The sequence below is a fragment of the Balaenoptera musculus genome, chromosome 19 (assembly GCF_009873245.2).
Source record: "Balaenoptera musculus isolate JJ_BM4_2016_0621 chromosome 19, mBalMus1.pri.v3, whole genome shotgun sequence".
In the NCBI taxonomy this organism is placed as follows: Eukaryota; Metazoa; Chordata; class Mammalia; order Artiodactyla; family Balaenopteridae; genus Balaenoptera; species Balaenoptera musculus.
The window spans coordinates 1,701,618-1,721,569 of NC_045803.1; the positions used below are offsets into that span (position 1 = coordinate 1,701,618).

A 19,952-nucleotide genomic window follows, 5' to 3' on the forward strand; every position below is an offset into this window, starting at 1 on the left:
AGACCCAGAAGCCACGGCATAATCATGCTTCTCTAAGTCGCTGTATCAGTCCCTCAAGGAGCCCAGCAGGAATTCCTACCTTTGGGTTCTGTGAGACACCCCCATTTCCTCCCAACGCATCCTTCTCCTTTGGTTGTGACCAAAGGCAAACTATGTTTCTTGTCCAACCCTCCCTAAGTGAGATACAAGGAGACCAGGCAGCAAGAGTGAGTCCAGAAAATAACTGAAGCTGTGGGGAGGAGGGTAGATGGGCTACAGAGGGCTTCCCAACCACCAGGCCTGGAGCCAGAGGGCGGAATGAAGCAAGTGACAGGTCCCACATGGGGAAGTTGGGAAGGCCTTACCCAGAGAGACCAGGAGCCCGCAGGTCTCCAGCATCACCTCCTGGTACAGGGTCCTCTGGGCGGGGTCCAGCTGCCCCCACTCCTCCCGGGTAAAAGTCACGGCCACATCCTCATAAGTAACAAGCATCTGGAAAGTCAAGCAGAGGCAGTTGTGTTGGTCTTGGGGCTACTGATGGAATCAGAGCCCATCTCTCTCCATGGCAAAGATGCAGAGACCAAACAGCCCCCGAAGGCTGAGCTCTGTGCTGGACTCCAGGAGGCAGACACTGCTCTAGACTGATCACAGCAGCGTAGCCCACAGAAGCCTCCTAGGCAGGAGCCGACGGAGAATGACACGAGGTCAGGAGCCTCCCGCACAGACTGTGAGGCACGGAATGGTGAGGGTGCTGAGATGTCAGACAAATGGGAAAGAATAACAATGACGACAAAAACAATACCAATAATAATTACAGCAACAGCACCCCAGACTCACTGGTCCTCACTGTGTGCCTGCCTCGTGCTGAGGCATTTACATGTCTTGTTAAAGTGTCTGAAAGTCCCCAGCTCTTAAGTCCCACCCACTCCTGAGGTTTGAATCTGAAGTCCTAAAGTCAGCACTTGCCTGCTGTGTGAACTTGGGGGCCTCGCTTAATTCCTCTGAACGTTGATTTCTGAATCAATACAATGATTCTCACCGATAATAGTTATGAGAATTAAAGAAAAAAGAAACACGGGGTGACTGGCCACAGCCGGTGAGGTCAATGCCGTTATCATCTTCATGTCAGTCAGGAGACCTGAGGCCCAGGGAGCTCTACCAGTTCACCCAAAGTTTACATGTGTTGTGATCAGAGGCAGGATTTAAAAGCAGGTTCCTCTGGTCTGAGGTCTAACAGCATAACCATGACCCACTGGCAAAGTAAAACCACAGTTAATGAAGATGTGAAGCATTTTAAATAAATTTCCCAGTTATATTCATTTCAGCCACCGCTGAAAATAATTCTGCAGACGTGGGCAGAGGCGCAGATTCATCATCACCCACCTCACAGGAGAGTCACCTGAGGTGGTGGTACCTGCTTGGGAAGTGGCAGGGCCTGGACCAGCTCCTGCTGCCATGTGAACCTTGGAGACTCCCAGGGAGAATCCACAACGAGTCATCACTTCTTTTTTCTACCTGAGGCCTGACAGCATGTATCCCGGAGGAAAGAATACTCCAGGGACCAGGGAATAGGAACTGCTGAGGACACTGGAGGCTGTAGCCAGGAGAACAACAGCCTTTGATTGGCCATGATGTCTGTCCTGGCTGAGCAGGATGGAACATTCAGCCAACGGCCACACCGTCTGGCCCTCCCAGGACACGTCTCAGCAGATGGGGGAGTGGGGAGGATTCTGGCAATCGCAAAGACCCTCTGGGGGTTCCTTAAACAACCAATATACCTTTTTTTTGGTCCACACTCTTCCGCCTGCTGAAATGCCATGTCCTTGGTTCATGCCAAGACTGCCTACCGGAAGGAAGCCTGCATGGCTTGCAAAGTTTACTTTAGGTGTCACCTCCAGGCATCCCTCTCCACTGTTCGTAGAGAAGAGGGTAAAAATACAGGCTGTGGCGGCGACATACTGGTTGTTAGGTTCTGCTACTTAAGAACTGCAGTGAACTTGGGCAGGAAACTGAACTTCTCTGAGTCTCAAGTTGTTCTTGTACAAAACAGTGATAATAACAGAACTTAGCTCTGAAAAGGTGAGGATTACATGAGGTGATATATTATGCCTGTCTACCTGCTAACAGCAAAGACTCAATGGAGGCCGGCCGGCTATTATGGTTCTTTTCTCATTGTCTTCTCTTTGCTCCCACAGCATCCTGGACAAATTCAACCAGGAATTTTGCCAGGTTCCCTACACAAAAATGCCAGAACACAGGCAACAGGAAGGGGTCACTTTAAGCTAACTGCTAGAAAAGCCCTCTTCAAATAGGAGACATCTGTGCAGAGGCCAGAAGGATGTGAGAGGGAAGTCCTGCAAAGATATAGGAACAGTGGGACTTCCTTGGCGGTCCAGTGGTTAGGGCTCCATGCTTCCACTGCAGGGGGCGCAGGTTCGATCCCTGGTTGGGGAACTAAGATCCCCCAAGCCCTGCAGCACGGCCAAAAAAAAAAAAGATACAGGAACAGTACTCCAGGCAAAGGCCAGTGCAAATATAAAGACTGGGGGCGGGGCGAGGCGCGGGGACAGAGAACTTATGGTCAGGTTGGTGTGTCTGCAGAACAGTGAGCCAGGAAAGAACGGAAGGTCAGAGGAGGTCGGCCGGGAGGATGGGGAAGCTGGAATTCTAGAATTTTAAGTGTGACGGGAAGGAAGGAAGCATCATTCATCCTTCACGCACTGATGAAACACCTGTCGGAGACCCAAAACTGTGGAATGACCGCGGATAAAATAACGAGTCAGCGTCACTTGTTGTAAGTAAACGACGAGGACAAAGAGAAACCCAATGGCTTACTTAGCCTCCAGCCTGCCCAGGAGCCCTCTCCGAACCAGCGGAGAAGCAGCAATGCCAGCAATATGGTCCACTCACCCGCGCCGGGTCCAACCACGCCGCCGCCATCACGGGACCGTGAGGAGAGAGCGGGGCCGGAGAGGCGGCTCCGGGGTTCAGCCGCCCGCCTCCTGCCCAGAGCGGGGGGATGAGGGGGTTGGGGGGGGGGGGTCACCTCAGCCGACGGTCGCACTCCGAGCCTCAGTTTCCCCGGCGCAAAATGCGCACGAGGCCCAGGCCGTCGCGTCAGAGCCGCGGGGACGGGGTCGGGGCCCCGGCGGGCGCTCACGGGACACTCCCGTACGGAGGACCCGGGGCGGGTGTTGGGCTCGTACACCGACGCAGAGGTAAGACACACCCTCCTCACTGGCCTGCCCAGCTCGGGGCTGGGAAACGCACCCGGCCCATCGCCACAGTCCCCACAGCGCCGGAGGACCCAGCCGGCGCAGACAGATGACGCGGCCCTCCAAATGGTCGGAGGTCCCGCCCCCGCCGGCGCGGGCCGCAGGAAACCCCCCCACCCCGTCCTGGGCCGTCACTGGCCCGGCATCGGCGCAAACACGCGGCGCTCAGCCTTCTGGGTAACGTAGTATTTTCCCCCTGCAAACAACGAGGTGTGTGGAGCAATTTGCCTCAGAGCATCAGTGAAAGCAGTATTTCTGGACTGTCTCCTCAAACACCATGAATGGTCTCTATCGGTGGAAAAAGACTCCCAGACTCCCAGATATTTTCTGGCAAGGAATGTGAAAAATGGGTCCTGACCCTGGAATTCTGTCACCTGCTCCTTCCTGTTCATCCCTAGTGTCACTTTAAAGCTCACTGTGTAGAGCCCTGTAGGCCACTGTAAAGAAGTCGTAATATGTTCCCTGTGTGTTCTAGAATATACCCAGGAATTGTTTAATTTGGTATGTTAATATACACAGAAATGGGAATGATTGTCATGAAGGAAGAAGTTTATGCTCACACATTCCTAGAAACAGGAGACAGGGCACATCACAAAGGGCCACGAGGGGAGACCAGGATGGGTCAGGAGGTAAGAGAGGTGAAGAAAGCATGGTCCAGAGCTTTTATTTTGTTTTCAACAGGAAAGACAAGGCAGGGTAGGATAAACAGTTTGGTATTGGCTGGTTTGAATACTGTCAACAGGCTTTGGAGCATACGGGCTGACCTTATTTGCCCAGCACAGGCCCTTAGATGATGAGAAATATAGTCTCCTAAGTGTAAGAGTCAGAAAGAGGAGGGGTTCCAATTAGGGGCTTTGGGTTGTTTAATTTACACATGAAAGAAATAGCCCCTAAGAGTAGTTTGTTACCTCTAAGAATTGGCTAGTCCTGAAAGGGGCAGTCTCGGGAATTTCCTGGCAGTCCAGTGGTTAGGACTCCATGATCTCACTGCCGAGGGCCCAGGTTCAATCCCTGGTTGGGAAACTAAGAGCCCACAAGCCACGCTGTGTATTTGGGGACCTCAATTAGTTGTCCTTCGCCATTTTCAGAGGTGTGGGTCTATGAGAAGGGCATGTGGAACAATCTCTCTAAAATACCAATCCCACGGGAGATAACTGGGACCTTACTAACACCATCATCCCTTGAATACCTGCCTTCTACTTGCTCACCTGGACAGCCCCTCCTTGGAATTGCTCCTTGCTCTGTCCATGACTTTCTACCTTATTGCAACTTAAAGATCACATCTGGCTTGATGCACTGACACCCTGTTCTTTGGAAGTGACATAAAAATGGCCCATTTGGGGCTTCCCTGTTGGCGCAGTGGTTAAGAATCCGCCTGCCAATGCAGGGGACACGGGTTCGAGCCCTGGTCCGGGAAGATCCCACATGCCGCAGAGCAACTAAGCCCGTGCGCCACAACTACTGAGCTTGCACTGTAAAGCCCTCGTGCTGCAACTACTGAGCCCGAGTGCCACAACTACTGAAGCGCGTGTGCCTAGAGCCCGTGCTCTGCAACAGAGAAGCCACCGCAATGAGAAGCCCGTGCACCTCAACAAAGAGTAGCCCCCGCTCGCTGCAACTAGAGAGAAAGCCCACGTGCAGCAATGAGGACCCAAAGCAGCCAAAAATAAATAAATAAATTTATAAAAAAAAAGAAGAGAAAAAAAAAAAGACTAAAAAGGGGCGTGGGGCACAACAACAACAAAAAATATATGCTTAATACACGGATCTCCAAATTAAAAATCACAGCAGGAACTGAATGAATAAGCATTTTCAGAACGCTAATGAAAAACTGATGAACTCATAAAAGTGCTAACAAAAGATCAAGATGAAAAAAAATTAATTACATGGGACTGAGTGAACTGATGAGGATGAGTATAATTTTTGTGACTTTCTGTTTGAATTAAAAAAAAAATCCCACAAGGACTCAGAGGCAAAGAATATACAAATCAATTTTCACTGCAAAGTAAAGGAGCTGCTACAGTGGAGGATTACTGGACTGAATGTCAATATTATGACATAGTATGAGTGTGTTTCATGTTTGGTAACTGCAATCATTGTTGCTTTTGTTGTGGTCATCCATGTACAATGCTTGATGTCAGTCTATCTCTTGTAAAAATAACATACAGTGTGTGTGTGAAAAAAAAAAAATCACAGCAGACAGAAATTTCCTTCAAGTCATCCAGCTGGTTAGAACAAGGCCAGGAAGTGTAACCAGGTGGTCTGACTAGAGGGTCCATGCTCTTGACACTGCTCCAAGGAAGGGAAAATAGTGCCCATTTACAATTTAGCTTAGACCATTCAATTGTCAGGTGTGTAACATACCTGTGAACAGATTACAAATCTTTAACCCTCAAAACTCAAGGATGACGTCTTTGAGCATTCCAGAGGCACCTCAGTATCCGATAACTAAGACAGGAAAGGCAGTCTGCGGGCCAGAGTATGAGTACAAAGGGGAGAGGCAAATACTCCCAGAGATCAGATTCCTACAGATCTCCAGCATCACGTCTCTGTAGAGGGCCCTCCCGGCTGGACCAAATGCTCCCATACCATCTCAGTAAAACTCACAGACAGGTCCATGAACTTAACTAAGCCTGCAACAACACACCCTTTAATCTCCAGTTATGCACATTTAATGATGTAGGAATTATTATGACCCCATGTTCTTTAATTTTCTCTTTGTTGAAGTCAAAGGCTACAAGTTTCAACAGTGGGAACAAAAAGTAAATGAGAAACTGTTGACATACGTGCAATGGAAATACACAGCATTGACCTGGTCTTTACATCTTTGTACAAATAAAGGGAATATTTGCAAGTCAAACCACTGACGACATATCTAAATAGACACAGATTTATTGAGAGGCAAGATTCTTTCTCACCAGACATTCTCTATATTTTGTCATCACTAAATTAAATCTTGACCACTATGTAAGAATTTCCACTCTGACATAACTGATTGTTTTCGTTACAGTGATTTACATGTATATAAGCCTTCACCTCAAAGCTATGACTTATTTCTTGTTGTAGCAAACTGTATTTAATATTTGTTAAAGAAATTTGAACTTCCTCAACATTTAGGTATCATTTAAGTCACTGTGAAAAAGAGTTAATATAGCATGCTATCCTTTGAGCTTCAAAGTTTGCCCTTGGCTAAAGTTTGGGGACTTAGATTTCGGGAGGCTTCCTGTCATTCTCAGAAATGATGAATGGCTCAGTGCACCTACTGTTTGTGTAAACACGGTGGCTTATGCTGCTAACCTGCTATGCTTCTGGAGGTCTAGAATTTTGTTATGCTCTAGACAGAGTGCCCAATAAAAATCATAGGCACTGAGGTTCTAATAAGTTTCCCTAGTAGACATTTCACACATGCAGTCATAATTCATTGACAGAACTTAAATTAAGCACTCAGATTTCCTAAAGCTTGTCCCTGGCTTCCTGTGGACTCCAGTCCTTGTATCTTTTCCCTTGACTGAGATTGCTTTGTATTCTTGTGCTGTCATAAACCATCGATGTTGAGTATAATATGCTGAGTCCTTTGATGCTTGCTAGTAAGTCATAAACCTGGGTAGTCTTGAGGACTTTCAACACAGTCATTCATTATGACTTTTAAAGTCTTATAGATCTGTCCATAAAAGCCCATATAGTTTCTCTTCGTGGTCAACATATGTCATATACTGTGCCAACTATACACACAGTTTTGTGTAAACACTGTGAGGGAGGCAAACATAAAAATACACTACTGTGTGTGGCCATTCACTAACACACACATATACTGTCTACTGAGGAAAATAAAAACGTAAAATGAACAGACTCAGACAGTGGCTGGATGTGAGGATGATGAAAGAAAAATGGCTGTGAGGTGTCTGGCTTGGTCAGCAAGACAGAAGATAGTGGAATTCACTGAGACTGTTTTTTCAGGCACCTCAAACACAATGTCTAAAACCAAATGCCAACCTTAGCCCTTTTCTACTTCCCTGCTTCCTCAAACTCAGAGATTATCTATATTTCCTACAAAGTTACAAGAGATGATGCAACCATTGAAGACTGAGTTTGGTTTCTCACTCAAACTGAAAGGATGGCCAAGATGTACTATAAAATGAGAAAGATCAAATGAGTATTATTTGATCCGTTTTAGTAAAAATGAATAGTGACCAGGAAAACAAAGATTCATACTACAAGAAGGAATCTAGGAAAGTGATAAGGGCATGGACTCTGCAGCCAGCCTAAATGGCCTCCAATCCCTAATCTCATACTTTGTAACAACTGTACAATTTTGGGCAAACTCCTTAATCTTTCTGTTCCTCAGTTTTCTGATTTGTAAAATGAGGATAATATTACCTACCACATAGACTTGTTGCAAAGGTTAAGAGTTGATGTGTTAAAACATTCAAAACAATGGCTGATATACAGTAATACCACATGTTTGCTTGCTCTTAGAATTATTATGGGTGCATCCTCATGGTGATGGTCTTGGCCAAATGACACATGCATTAACTCAGTGTATATGAATACACAGAAGGTGTGGAAGTATGAACAAAGGGTAACAGACATGAGAAACATTCAACCTGGAGACACAGATTTGGGGGAACTCTGTAGATCACTGAGTATAAAATGCATTGAGTGGGAATTAACTCACTCATGGAACACATCACAAGTGAGACAGCAATGGCCTTGGATGGACCCTGGGAAGCACATTGTTTAATACATGGGCTGAAGACACAGACTCTCTGAAGAAGGGTAAGAACTCACAGAAACCAGGAAAGGACCTTCAAGTCAGAGAGGTGGGCAGCAGTCCAACAGTGGTGGGAGGGCGGGAGGAGGAGAGAGGACAAAAGGGAACTTTGTGAGACCTGCTTAAGTCAGGCAACCGTGGTGGAGGTCATTCTTTAGTTGTCAGTGGAGTGAAAGGGACATGAGGGGGTGAGGACAGGCAGTGGACAGGGTGTATCTGTGAGAGAAAAGAGAAGGGCAGAGCTCAATGCGCATGTAGGGCAGAAAGTGCCTGGGGGTGAGGAACACAGGTATAGATTGTGAGGACAGAAGGGGATTCAGAGGGAGAAGTTAAAGACCAAGAAGTAGAGGAACAAAAGAAAGACACAGGCCCTATACAAGTTGGGGAATATGGGAGAATGTGTTCAACAACAAAGAGGAAGACTGAACCTGGAAGAGGAGTAGCCCATTCTCCTTTGAGGCTATAACAAGCCTTAGAGAGCTCGGAAATTTTACACACAAATCTTCCCTGGAGAACACAACTCTGAACAATCTGCAGGTTGCCCAGTTTTATTTTCTTGAGAAATATTTGTGGATAACAACACAGAAGACGGCAGGTCTTCCATTCCTCCAGATACGTTTGGATTTCTATTCCAGTATCAAGATAAACCACCAGAGAACCACTGACTTTGGACTACACAGTTTTGTTTGTTTTCTCAGAGTCCTTCTTTGGCATCATAAACTAGGCAAAAGAACCAAACGGAAATCAGACAATTGAAAAATTCAAAAACCAAAACGAAAATTCACTGGATGAGCTCAATAGTAGATTATATATGAGAGAGAAGGAATCAGTGAGCTCGAAGAGAAATCAATGGAAATTAATCAACGTGAGCAACAGAGAAAAACAGACCGGGGGGAACAAAAAGATGGGAGCCTGAGAATCCTATGGAACAAGAACAAGAGAACAAAGGGCTGAAAAAACTATTTGAAGAATAACTAAAAATTTCCCAAATTTGCCAAATGGCATACACCACAAAATTTGAAAAGCTGAGCAAACACCAAACAGGATAAGCCCCCCAAATTTTATGGCAGGTTACATCATAATCAAACTTCTGAACTCTATATACAGGGAAAAAACACTTTCAAAGCACTTGACATAAAGGATACATTACAGATAGGGAAATAATGAGTCAAATGGCGGCAGATTTCTCAACTGAAACAGATCAGATTTCCCATCTGGAAGACAGAAGGAAATGACTTACTTGCCTTTCAAGTACTAAAAGAAAAGAACTGCTGACCCTGAATCCTATATCCCACAAAAATATCCTTTGGGAATGAAGGAAACATAAAGACATTTTTAGATGAAGGAAAACAAAAACATTTGTTACCAGAAAATCTGCAACAAAAGACAGGCTATAGATGTTCATGGGGAAAAAAATTTAAAAAGAAACTGTTAATGGAAGAAACTTGAGATTTCAAGAAGGAAGAAAGAACAATGTAATGAGTAAAAGTAGAAGTAAACAGACTGTGCTTCTTCTGAGTTTTGTAAAAATTGTTTGACAGTTGAAGCAAAAAGAACATCATCCAATATGGTGTTCAGTATATGAAAAGGAAATACTTAAGACAATTATATTAAAAGAATGGGGAATGTAAAGGTACCCAATGGAAGTACGGTTTCTATGTGTCAAAGTGCTAAAGTGTTGATACCGTAGGCTGTGATAAGTTATGTATGTACAATACCTAGAGTAACCACTAAAATACAAGAGATATACTCAAAAACATCACAGATATATCAAGTGGAGCTCCTAACATTAAAGGAACCCATAAGAAGGCAAAACAAACAACAAAAAGTACCCCCTCAAAACCAAACAACAACAGAGCAACAAAAACATCATAAAATGGTAGTTGTAAGCCCTAAAAATATCAATAATTATTTTAAATTTAAATGGCCTAAATATACCAATTTTAAAACAGAAATCAGTAAGATGGATATAAGAAAATGAGCCAAGTATATGCTATTCACAATATTCACATATTACATTATTTCAAATGTAACAATATAGATAAGGTTGAAAATAAAATTACAGAAAAATATAAACCATGCAAACATTAACCAAAAAACTCAATAGTGGCTATATTAATATCAGATAAAGTATACTTCAAAGCAAAAAATTTTAGAGGAGCAAAAAGAAAGCATAATGATAAAAGGGTTATTACACCAAGATGACATAGCAATCCTAAATGTGTATGCACCAAACAACAGAGCTTTGAAATACATGAAGTGAACACTGACAGAACTTAAAGGGGGAAGAGACAATTCTAGAATTAAACTGCAGGACTTCAACACCCCTTTCTCAGCTGTTGATAAAAATACGAGGCAGGAAATCAGCAGATATAGAAAATCTGAAAAACACCATCAACGAACAGTATCTGGTACATACATATACAAACTCCACCCAATGACAGTAGGATACACACTCTTTTCAAGCAGCCTTACTGAACATTCATCAAATATCCTGGGTCATAAAACAAACCTCAAAAAATTTAAATAGCCAAATCAAATGTAAAAGAAATTAAAAGAAAGCACAAAATACTCCAAACACTGGGAAATTGAACAACATACTTCTAAATAATCCATGGGTTAGACAGTCTCGAATAAAGAAATATTTAGAACTGAATGAAATGTAATTAGAATGTAAGACAAGAAGCTAAAACAGTACTGTGAGGGAAATTTATAGAACCTAATGCTTACATTAGTAAAGTGGAAAAAAAAAACCCTCAAATCAATAACCTAAGCACCCACCTCAAGAAACTGCAAAGGAAAATACTATCAAAGCAAGCAGAAGAAAGGATATAAAAAAGACCAGAAAAAAAAAATTCAGTGAAATTAGGAAAAGATAGAGGAAAAAATTATATAAAGTGCTGGTTCCTTGAAATAAAAAAATTGATAAATGTCTAAGAAGACTGACAAAGATAAAAGAGAGTTAACACATTTCCAATAATAGGAATAAAACAGAGGCTATAAGTACAGATTCTGCTGCCGTCAAAAGGATAATAAAGGAATACTTTAAACAAATAAGAAAATTTAGATGAAATGGGAAAATTCCTAGAAAAAAATAAACTATAAAAACTTATCCAATATGAAATAGATACTCTGAATAGTTCTATACATATTAAATAAAATAAATACATAATTAAAAAGCATCCAAAAGAAAAATCTCCAGGACTAAATGGTTCACTGGAGAATGCCACCAAACATTAAAAGAACAAATAAAACCAATTCTATACAACACACTGTCTTCCGAATAATAGAACACCTGTTAACACATGTTAGGAGGCCAGAATCACCTAGACACCAAAACCAGACAATGACAATAGAAAAATATATATATAGAGAAAGAAAACTACCTATCATTGCCACTCATGAAATTAGAGGAAAACTTCCTCAACAAAATACTAGCATATTTAATACTGTAATATAATATATGAAAATAATTATACTCCATGACCAAGTGGGGCTTATTGCAAGGATACAAGGCTGGTTCAACATTCAAATCTCAAATGAATGTAATACATCATATCAACAGGCTACAGAAGAAAAAACACAGGATTCTATCAACTGATAACAAAAAAAGCATTTGACAAAGTTCAACACTCATTCACAATAACAAAAAAACTCAGTAAATTAGGAATATGGGAAACTTTCTGAACTTGATAAAGAAAACTCTATGAAGAAAACTTTACAACTAACACCATAGTTAATGAAGAAAATCTGAATGTTTTTCCCCTAATATCAGGACCCAGGCAAGAACATGTTTTCTCACTACTAGTATTTAATGTCATATTGGAAATCTTAGCTAGTGTAGTAGGACAAGAAAAGGAAATAACAGGTATACAGATGGGAAGAAGTAAAACTGTCTCTAATTGCAGATGATACTTCTATGTAGAAAATCCCAAGCATTCTATCAAAAGAAACAGCAAGGTTGCAGGATACCAAAATAACATGAAAAATATACATATTTCTGTATACTACCAAAGACTGTGTGGAAATTGAAAGTTTAAAAATCAATGCCATTTATAATTACTCAAAAAAAACAATACCTATATATAAATCTTATAAAAATTGTACAGGACCTATTACTGAGACTTATAAAATAGTAATGAAGTAAATCAAGCCATATCAAATAAATGTACAGACATAATGTTTTCATGGATTGGAAGACTCAAAACAGCAAAGATGCCAACTCTCAACAAATAAATCTGCCAATTTAACTCAATTTCTATCAAAATTCAATACAGTTTTTTTCTGGTAAAAACAGAAGCTTATCCAAAACTTTACATGGAAATTCAAAGTAACGAGGAGTGTTAATCAGTTTTAAATAAGAAGACTGAAGACAGAGGACTCACTTTACCTGATTAAAAGATTTACCACATAACTAGAGCAATTAGTAAACCAATAATAGTACAGGACCAAGAAAAAGTCTGAGTATTAGGTCTTTAAAACCACATGAAGAAAAGGTTTGTCTTTAAAGAATCAAAGCCTAAATAGTCTAAAATGGTGCAACAGAACGTGCCCATTCATATGTGTATTCTTATCTCCTTAAATATAAAGGTATTTGATGGCTCAAATCAAAAAATTAAGGTCCTTAAGAATAGAGACAATGTTTTAGACCAAAGGAGATGTTCAATGAAAGTTTTCAGACCTGTCTAACTCTCTTTAAACTGGATAGCAATGAATGTATATACAAGACACATAGAGTCTAGGTTCTTTACCATGGAAACAAAACTATCCTCCTGCCAATTAACTAAGGAATCAATGACAAAGTGCCATAGCTTGGCAAGGAAGTCTGAAAGAAACATTTTGTAGTTCATTTTCTATTTTAAGTCTCTCCCTTCTTTTTTAAAAAAATTCCTGAGATAACACTGAAGTGTAAACTAAGAAGAAAGATGTAGCTGAAGGTTTTCCTAAGTGCATAATAACCACTGGGTCTCTCTCCTTGATGAATTCTCAGATGTAGAATAAGGCTCTAGGTTGGGTCAATTTCCACTATGACTCTTTAGATGACAACTGATATCCTGCAATAGGTATTCTCACAGGGAAGAAAATTGTGGGGTTTCTCTTTGGTATGAATGATCAGATTGTGAGTAAGATGTTTCCTCTGGCAAAAGATTTTTCTCAGTCGTTACATGCAGAAAGTCTTTCCCCAATAGGAGTTCTTGAAGATTGACTGAGGATTGCCCACTTGTGAAGGTTCTTCCCACATCTGTCACACTGACAGGGTTTCTCCCAGTATGAACCCTCTGATGCTGAGTGAGGGATGAGCTGCGACTGAAAGCCTTTCCACACTCACTGCACTCATAGGGCTTCTCTCCAGTGTGGATGATGGAGTGTCGAATGAGGTTTGTGCTCCAGCAGAAGGTTTTCCCACACTCGAGGCATTCATAGGGCTTCTCTCCACTGTGAATCCGCTGGTGCCTGGTGAGGCCTGACCTGCGGTTGAAGGCCTTCCCACACTCCATGCACTCGTAGGGCTTCTCTCCAGTGTGGATGCTGAAGTGCCGAATGAGGTCTGCCCGATTGCTAAATGCTTTCCCACATTCTTTGCACTCAAAAGGTTTCTCTCCAGTGTGGGCCCGTTTATGCAAGATAAAAGTGGAGCAGTGGGTGAAGGCCCTCCCACATTCAGTGCACACGTAGGGCTTCTCCCCAGTGTGAATCCGCTGGTGCCTCTTGAGGTATGACCTGTGGTTGAAGGCCTTCCCGCACTCGAGGCACTCAAAGGGCTTCTCCCCAGTGTGGATGACATAGTGGTGAATGAGGGCTGCGCTCTCACAGAAGGCTTTCCCACATTCACTGCATTCGTAGGGCTTCTCCCCAGTGTGAGTCTGCTGGTGCCACATGAGGTATGACCTGTGTTTAAAGACCTTGCCACATTCAAAGCACTCATACGGATTCTCACCACTGTGGATGATGTAGTGTCGAATGAAACCTGGCCTATCTCGGAATGCTTTTCCACATTCTTTGCACACAAAGGGTTTTTCTCCAGTGTGGCTCCTGTTATGCAAAACAAAAGTGGAGCGGTGGGTGAAGGCCTTTCCACATTCATTGCATTTATAAGGCTTTTCTCCACTGTGAATCCGCTGGTGTTGTGTAAGGTGTGACTTGCGGTTGAAGGCCTTGCCACACTCCATGCACTTATAGGGCTTCTCCCCGGTGTGGACCATGTGGTGTTGAAGGAGATAAGTGCTCTTACTAAAGGTTTTCCCACACTCTGTGCATTCATAGGGCTTCACTCCAGAGTGAATCCTCTCATGTCGAGCAAGGAGGCGTTTCTTGTTAAAAATTTTCCCACATTCGTTGCATTTAAAGATACTTTCCTCTTCCTGAATCATGAGATCATTACCAGATCCACATGAGTCATGGTCATGGACAGCACCTCCTGGAGGGACCGGCTCCTCTACAATCCTTGAACACACACCACCAGGTGTCCCTAAGCTGCCATATTCAGAGCTTGGTTTCCCAGGGAGCTTCCCCTTCTGGGGTTCTATCTCTGGTCTCAAGTGTCCTTCTTGCATTTCCAATGACCGTTCCTTATTGTTGATTTGGCCCAACTGGGAGTCCTCTGAAACTCTTTGTATTAGTTGTTTCTGGAGTGAGACTCCCTCAGACAGGGCTGGCTCACAAGTGGTAGGTTCTGTGGTCTTGGGCTTTCCTTTGTCACCTGAAAGAAATTCAATACACAAAAAGACCTGTTAATAATGTCAACATGGAAGAAAGAAAATCAATATTTCAGTGAAAGAAATGAAGATGAAAATAGTGTCTCTGTGTCTGCCATGTTTCCTGACCTCTGAATCCCAGGATAACAATTTCTTTCTTTCCTGATCCTTGGACTGTTGACACCTTGAAAGGGAGACCCAGAGAACTAGCTGGGTGACGGGACAAGGTGCTGGAAAAAGACACGGTCAATTCCAGACTGGATAGTTATGCAAATAAGTAACTCATCTGGGCTCACAGAGAGTTCATGGTGAAGAGATGACTCAGTGCAAAGCCTCAAAGACCAACTATGTGATCAGAAGGTTGGGGTTTTAAGCCATAAGATAACAACTAGACCTCCAGAAACAGAAGGAGGGCAGGAGACTGAGTCATACAGGCACTAATTTAATCAGTTGTGCTTATATAATGAGACTCGGTGAAATTCTTAGGTTGGCAATATTCCATGCATATATTGCCATACATCAATGCCAGGAGGCTAACGAGTCTGAGAACATAGTAGCTTACGTTTGGAACCTCTCCAAAATCTGTTCCTAAAAAACATCTGATGCAAACCTATTGGACAAAGACTTTACAACAACCATCTTAAAAAAGCTCAAGGAGCTAAAGGAAGATACAGAGAAAGTCAAGAAAACTAGGTAAAAACAAAATAGAACCATCAATACAAAAAAAGAAAACCTAAAAAGAAATGAAAAAGAGGGAATTCCCTGGCGGTCCAGTGGCTAGGGCTCAATGCTCTCACTGCAGGGGGCCCAGGTTTGATCCCTGGTCAGGGAACTAAGATCCCGCAAGCCATGTGGCACGGCAAACAAAAAAAAAGAAATGAAAAAGAAATTCAGGAGCAACAAGTTCAGTAACTAAAATGAAAAACTCACTAGAGGGATTCAAAAAAAAATTTGAGCAGGAAGAAAAAATAATCTGCAAACTTGAAGATAGGACAATGGAAAATATTGAGTCTGAGAAACAGAAAAAAAGAAAAGATTGAAAAATAGTGAGTAGAGCCCAAGGGACCTGTGATACACCCAATGAATCAACATACTCATTAGGGAAGTCCCAGAAAGAGGAGAGAGAAAGGGTCAGAGAGAATATTTGAAGAAATAGCGGAAAACTTCCCAAATTTGACGAAACATCCAAGAAGCTCAATGAATTCCAAGAAAAATAAAGAGACTCACACTGAGAAAATTACAATCAAATTTTTGAAAGCCAAAGATAGATAAGAGTATAGCAAGTATGAAGCAACTTGTTACATACAAGGGGCACTCAATAAGATTATCAGCAGATTTCCCATCAGAAACTTGGGAGGTCAGAAAGCAGTGGTTCAATATATTCAAGTGTAAAACAAACAAACAAAAAGTGTCAAGTAAGAATCCTGTATCTGGCAAAACTGTCCTTCAAGAGGGAGGAAGAGGGACTTCCCTGGTGGTCAAGTGGTTAAGACTCCATGCTTCCAAGGCAGGGGGTGCAGGTTTGATCCCTTGTCAGGGAACTAAGATCTCACATGCAGCTCAGCACAGCCAAAAAAAAAAGTGAGGAAGAAATTAAGACATTCCCATATATGAAAGCTAAAGGAATTTGTTACCACTAGATCTGCTCTGTAAGAAATTCTTAAGGGAAAATTCTTCCAGGGTGAAATGTAAGGACACTAGACAGTAATTCAAAGCTATACCAAGAAATAGAGATCTTGATAAAGGTAAATACACGGGCAATTATAAAAGCTAGTATTACTTTGTAACTCCATATATATATATATATATATATTTATTTATGGCTGTGTTGGGTCTTTGTTGCTGCACACGGGCTTTCTCTAGTTGTGGCGAGGGGGGGCTACTCTTTGTTGCGGTGCACGGGCTTCTCATTTTAGTGGCTCCTCTTGTTGTAGAGCACGGGCTCTAGGCACACAGGCTTCAGTAGTTGTGGCACGCAGGCTCAGTAGTTGTGGTGCACGGGCTTAGTGGCTCCACAGCATGTGGGATCCTCCCAGACCAGGGCTCAAACCCGTGTCCCCTGCATTGGCAGGCGGATTCTTAACCACTGTGCCACCAGGGAAGTCCCGTGTAACTCCACTTTTTGTTTTTACATGATTTAGAAGACTTTTTTAAATTGTTAATCTAAAGGCTACTTTTATTGTAACTTTAGTTTATAACTCCATGTGTAGTTTCCTACATAATTTAAGAGACTAATGCATTTAAAAGAATTAGTAGTTTAAGTTTCTAGGCATACAATATATAAAGATGTAACTTTGTGACATGAACAATTGAAAGAAGAGATGACAGCTGTAAAGGATTTTTGTTTGTTTGTTACTGAAGTTAAGCTGGTATAAAATCAAATTAGTGTTAAAACTTTAATATGTTAGATGTCATACCCATGGTAACCACAAATAGCTATAGAATATATGCAAAAGGAAATGAAAAAGGAATTTAAATGTTTCACTACAAAATATCAACTAAACACAAAACTATAACACAGAAAATGAGAAAAAAAAGCTATAATGCATATAGAAATCAAATATCAAAATGACAGAAGTCTCTCCATATCAGCAATTACTTTAAATGTAAATGGATTAAACTCTTCAATTAAAAGACAGAGATTAGCAGAATTGATAAAAACACATGATCCAGAGACTTCCCTGGTGATCCAGTGGTTAAGAATCTGCCTTCCAATGCAGGCGACACGGGTTCGATCCTTGGTCGGGGAACTAAGATCCCACATGCCTTGGGGCAACTAAGCCCTGGCACCGCAACTACTGAGCCTGCACGCCAGAACTAGAGAGCCCACGTGCCACAACTACACAGCCCACGCACTCTGGAGCCCACGCGCTCAACTACAGAGCCCATGTGCTACAATTACTGAGCCCACGAGCTCTGGAACCCATGTACCACAACTAGAGAGAAGCCCACGCATTGCAACAAAGAGCCCACGTGCTGCAGCAAAAGGTCCCACGTGCCACAACTAAGACCCCACGCAGCCAAAAATAAATAAATAAATATTAAAAAAAAAACCCACATGATCCAACTCTATGCTTTCCACAAGAGACTCACTTTAGATCCAAAGACACAAACAGACTGAAAGTCAGAGGATGGAAAATGATACTCCATGCAAATACTAACCAAAAGAGAGCAGAGGTTTCTATATTAAAATCAGATAAAATAGGCTTTAAATCAAAAAAGATTACAAGTGACAATGAAGGACATTACATAAATAAAAGGTATAATACAGCAAGAAGATATTACAATTGTAAACATTTACATAATGACAGAAGGTCAAAATACATGAAGCAAAGAATGGAAGGGAGAAAGAGCACTACAACAACAGATGGAGACTTCAACGTCCCATTCTCAATAATGGAGAGAACAACCAGGCAAAAGATAAGTAAAGAAATAGAGGACTTAAATAACATAATAAACCAACTAGATCTAACAGATACATACAGAATATTTTACCCAACAACAATAGCATACACATTCTTCTCAAGTGTACATGGGACATTTTCCAGGGCAGACCATAGGTTAGGCCACAAATTAAGTCTCAACAGATTTAAAAAGATATCATACAAAGTATGATTTGTGTCTAATGAAAACAAAAACTTAACATACCAAAACTTACAGGATGCAGTGAAAGCAGTGTTAAGAGGGAGAATTGTAGCTATAGATGCTTCCAGTAAAAAAAAAAAGACCTCAAATCAACAACCTAACAACATAATTAAGTAGGAAAAGAAAAGCAAACTAAACCCATACCTAGCAGTAGGGAATATGAAAGATTAAAGATAAATAATACAAGGGACTTCCCTGGCAGTCCAGTGGTTAAGACTCTGCGCCCCCAATGCAAGGGGCACGGGTTTGATCCCTGGTCAGGGAACTAAGATCCTGCATTCCGTGGCCAAACAGTTAAATAAACAAACAAACAAATAAATAAATATTTTTAAAAAGGTAAATAGTACAGAGAATAAAAAAAGAGAGAGGGCTTCCCTGGTGGTGCAGTGGTTAAGAATCTGCCTGCCAATGCAGGGGACGCGGGTTCGAGCCCTAGTCTTGGAAGATCCCACATGCCGCGGAGCAACTAGGCCCGTGAGCCACAACTACTGAGCCTGCGCGTCTGGAGCCTGTGCTCTGCAACAAGAGAGGCCACGATAGTGAGAGGCCCGCGCACCGCGATGAAGAGTGGCCCCCACTTGCCGCAACTAGAGAAAGCCCTCCCACAGAAAGGAAGACCCAACACAGCCAAAAATAAATAAATAAATTAATTTAAAAAAAAAAAGAGAGAAAAATCAATGAAACAAAAAGTTAGTTATTTGAAAAGATCAACAAAATTGACAAACCTTTAGCTAGATGAACCAAGAAAAAAAAATATTCAAAATACTAAAATCTGAGATGAAAGTGGGGATATTACTTTTGATTCTATAGAAATCAAAACAGAGTATAAGAGAATACTGTGAAGAACTATACACCAACAAATTGGAAAACCTAGGTGAAATGAACATATTCCTAGAAACACAAAACCTGTGAAGACTCAATCATGGAGAAATAGAAAATCCGAACAGACCTATAACTAGAAAGGGATTGAATTAGTAATCAAAATCTCCCAACAAAGAATAATCTTGGACTTGATGGCTTCACTGGTGAATTCTAACCAAACATTTTTTAAGAAGAACTAAGACCAATCCTCAAACTCTTCCAGAAAACTAAAGTGGACAAAACACTTTTAAACTCATTCTGAGACAAGCATTACCCTAATAGCAAAGCCAAGTACACTACAAGAAAACTACAGAGCAATATCCTTTATGAACACTGATGCAAAAATCCTGAAGAAAATATTAGCAAAACGAATTCAGCAACATATCGAAAGGAATATACACCATGACCAAATGCAGTTTATTCCTGTAACGTAAGGACAGTTCAACATATGCAAATTGATCAGCGTAACACATCACATTAACAGAATGAAGGAAAAAGCCCACATGATCATCTCAAATGATGCAGTAAAAGCCTTTGACAAAATTCATGATTAAAAAAAACCCCCACAAACTAGGAATAGAAAGAAACTACCTGAACATAATAAAAGCCATACATGATAAACCACAACAAACATCATACTTAATGATGAAAGTCTGAAAGCTTTTCCTCTAAGACCCAGAACAAGTTAAGGACATCCATTTTCACCACTTCTATTCAACGTAATAC

The 19,952-nt window shown here is 41.7% G+C and overlaps 1 protein-coding gene across 1 annotated transcript in view; it reads right to left on the reverse strand.

Moving 5' to 3' along the window:
• LOC118885352 overlaps positions 1-19,952 on the reverse strand; it is a 48,688-nt gene that overhangs the window by 15,759 nt on the left and 12,977 nt on the right. The window contains exons 4-7 of the mRNA XM_036833973.1: positions 13,099-14,725; positions 3,079-3,236; positions 2,890-2,981; positions 345-471 (exon numbers count right to left, since the gene is read on the reverse strand). Coding sequence (XP_036689868.1) covers positions 345-471; positions 2,890-2,981; positions 3,079-3,236; positions 13,099-14,725 — 2,004 coding nt within the window. The remainder of the gene's footprint in view (positions 1-344; positions 472-2,889; positions 2,982-3,078; positions 3,237-13,098; positions 14,726-19,952) is intronic.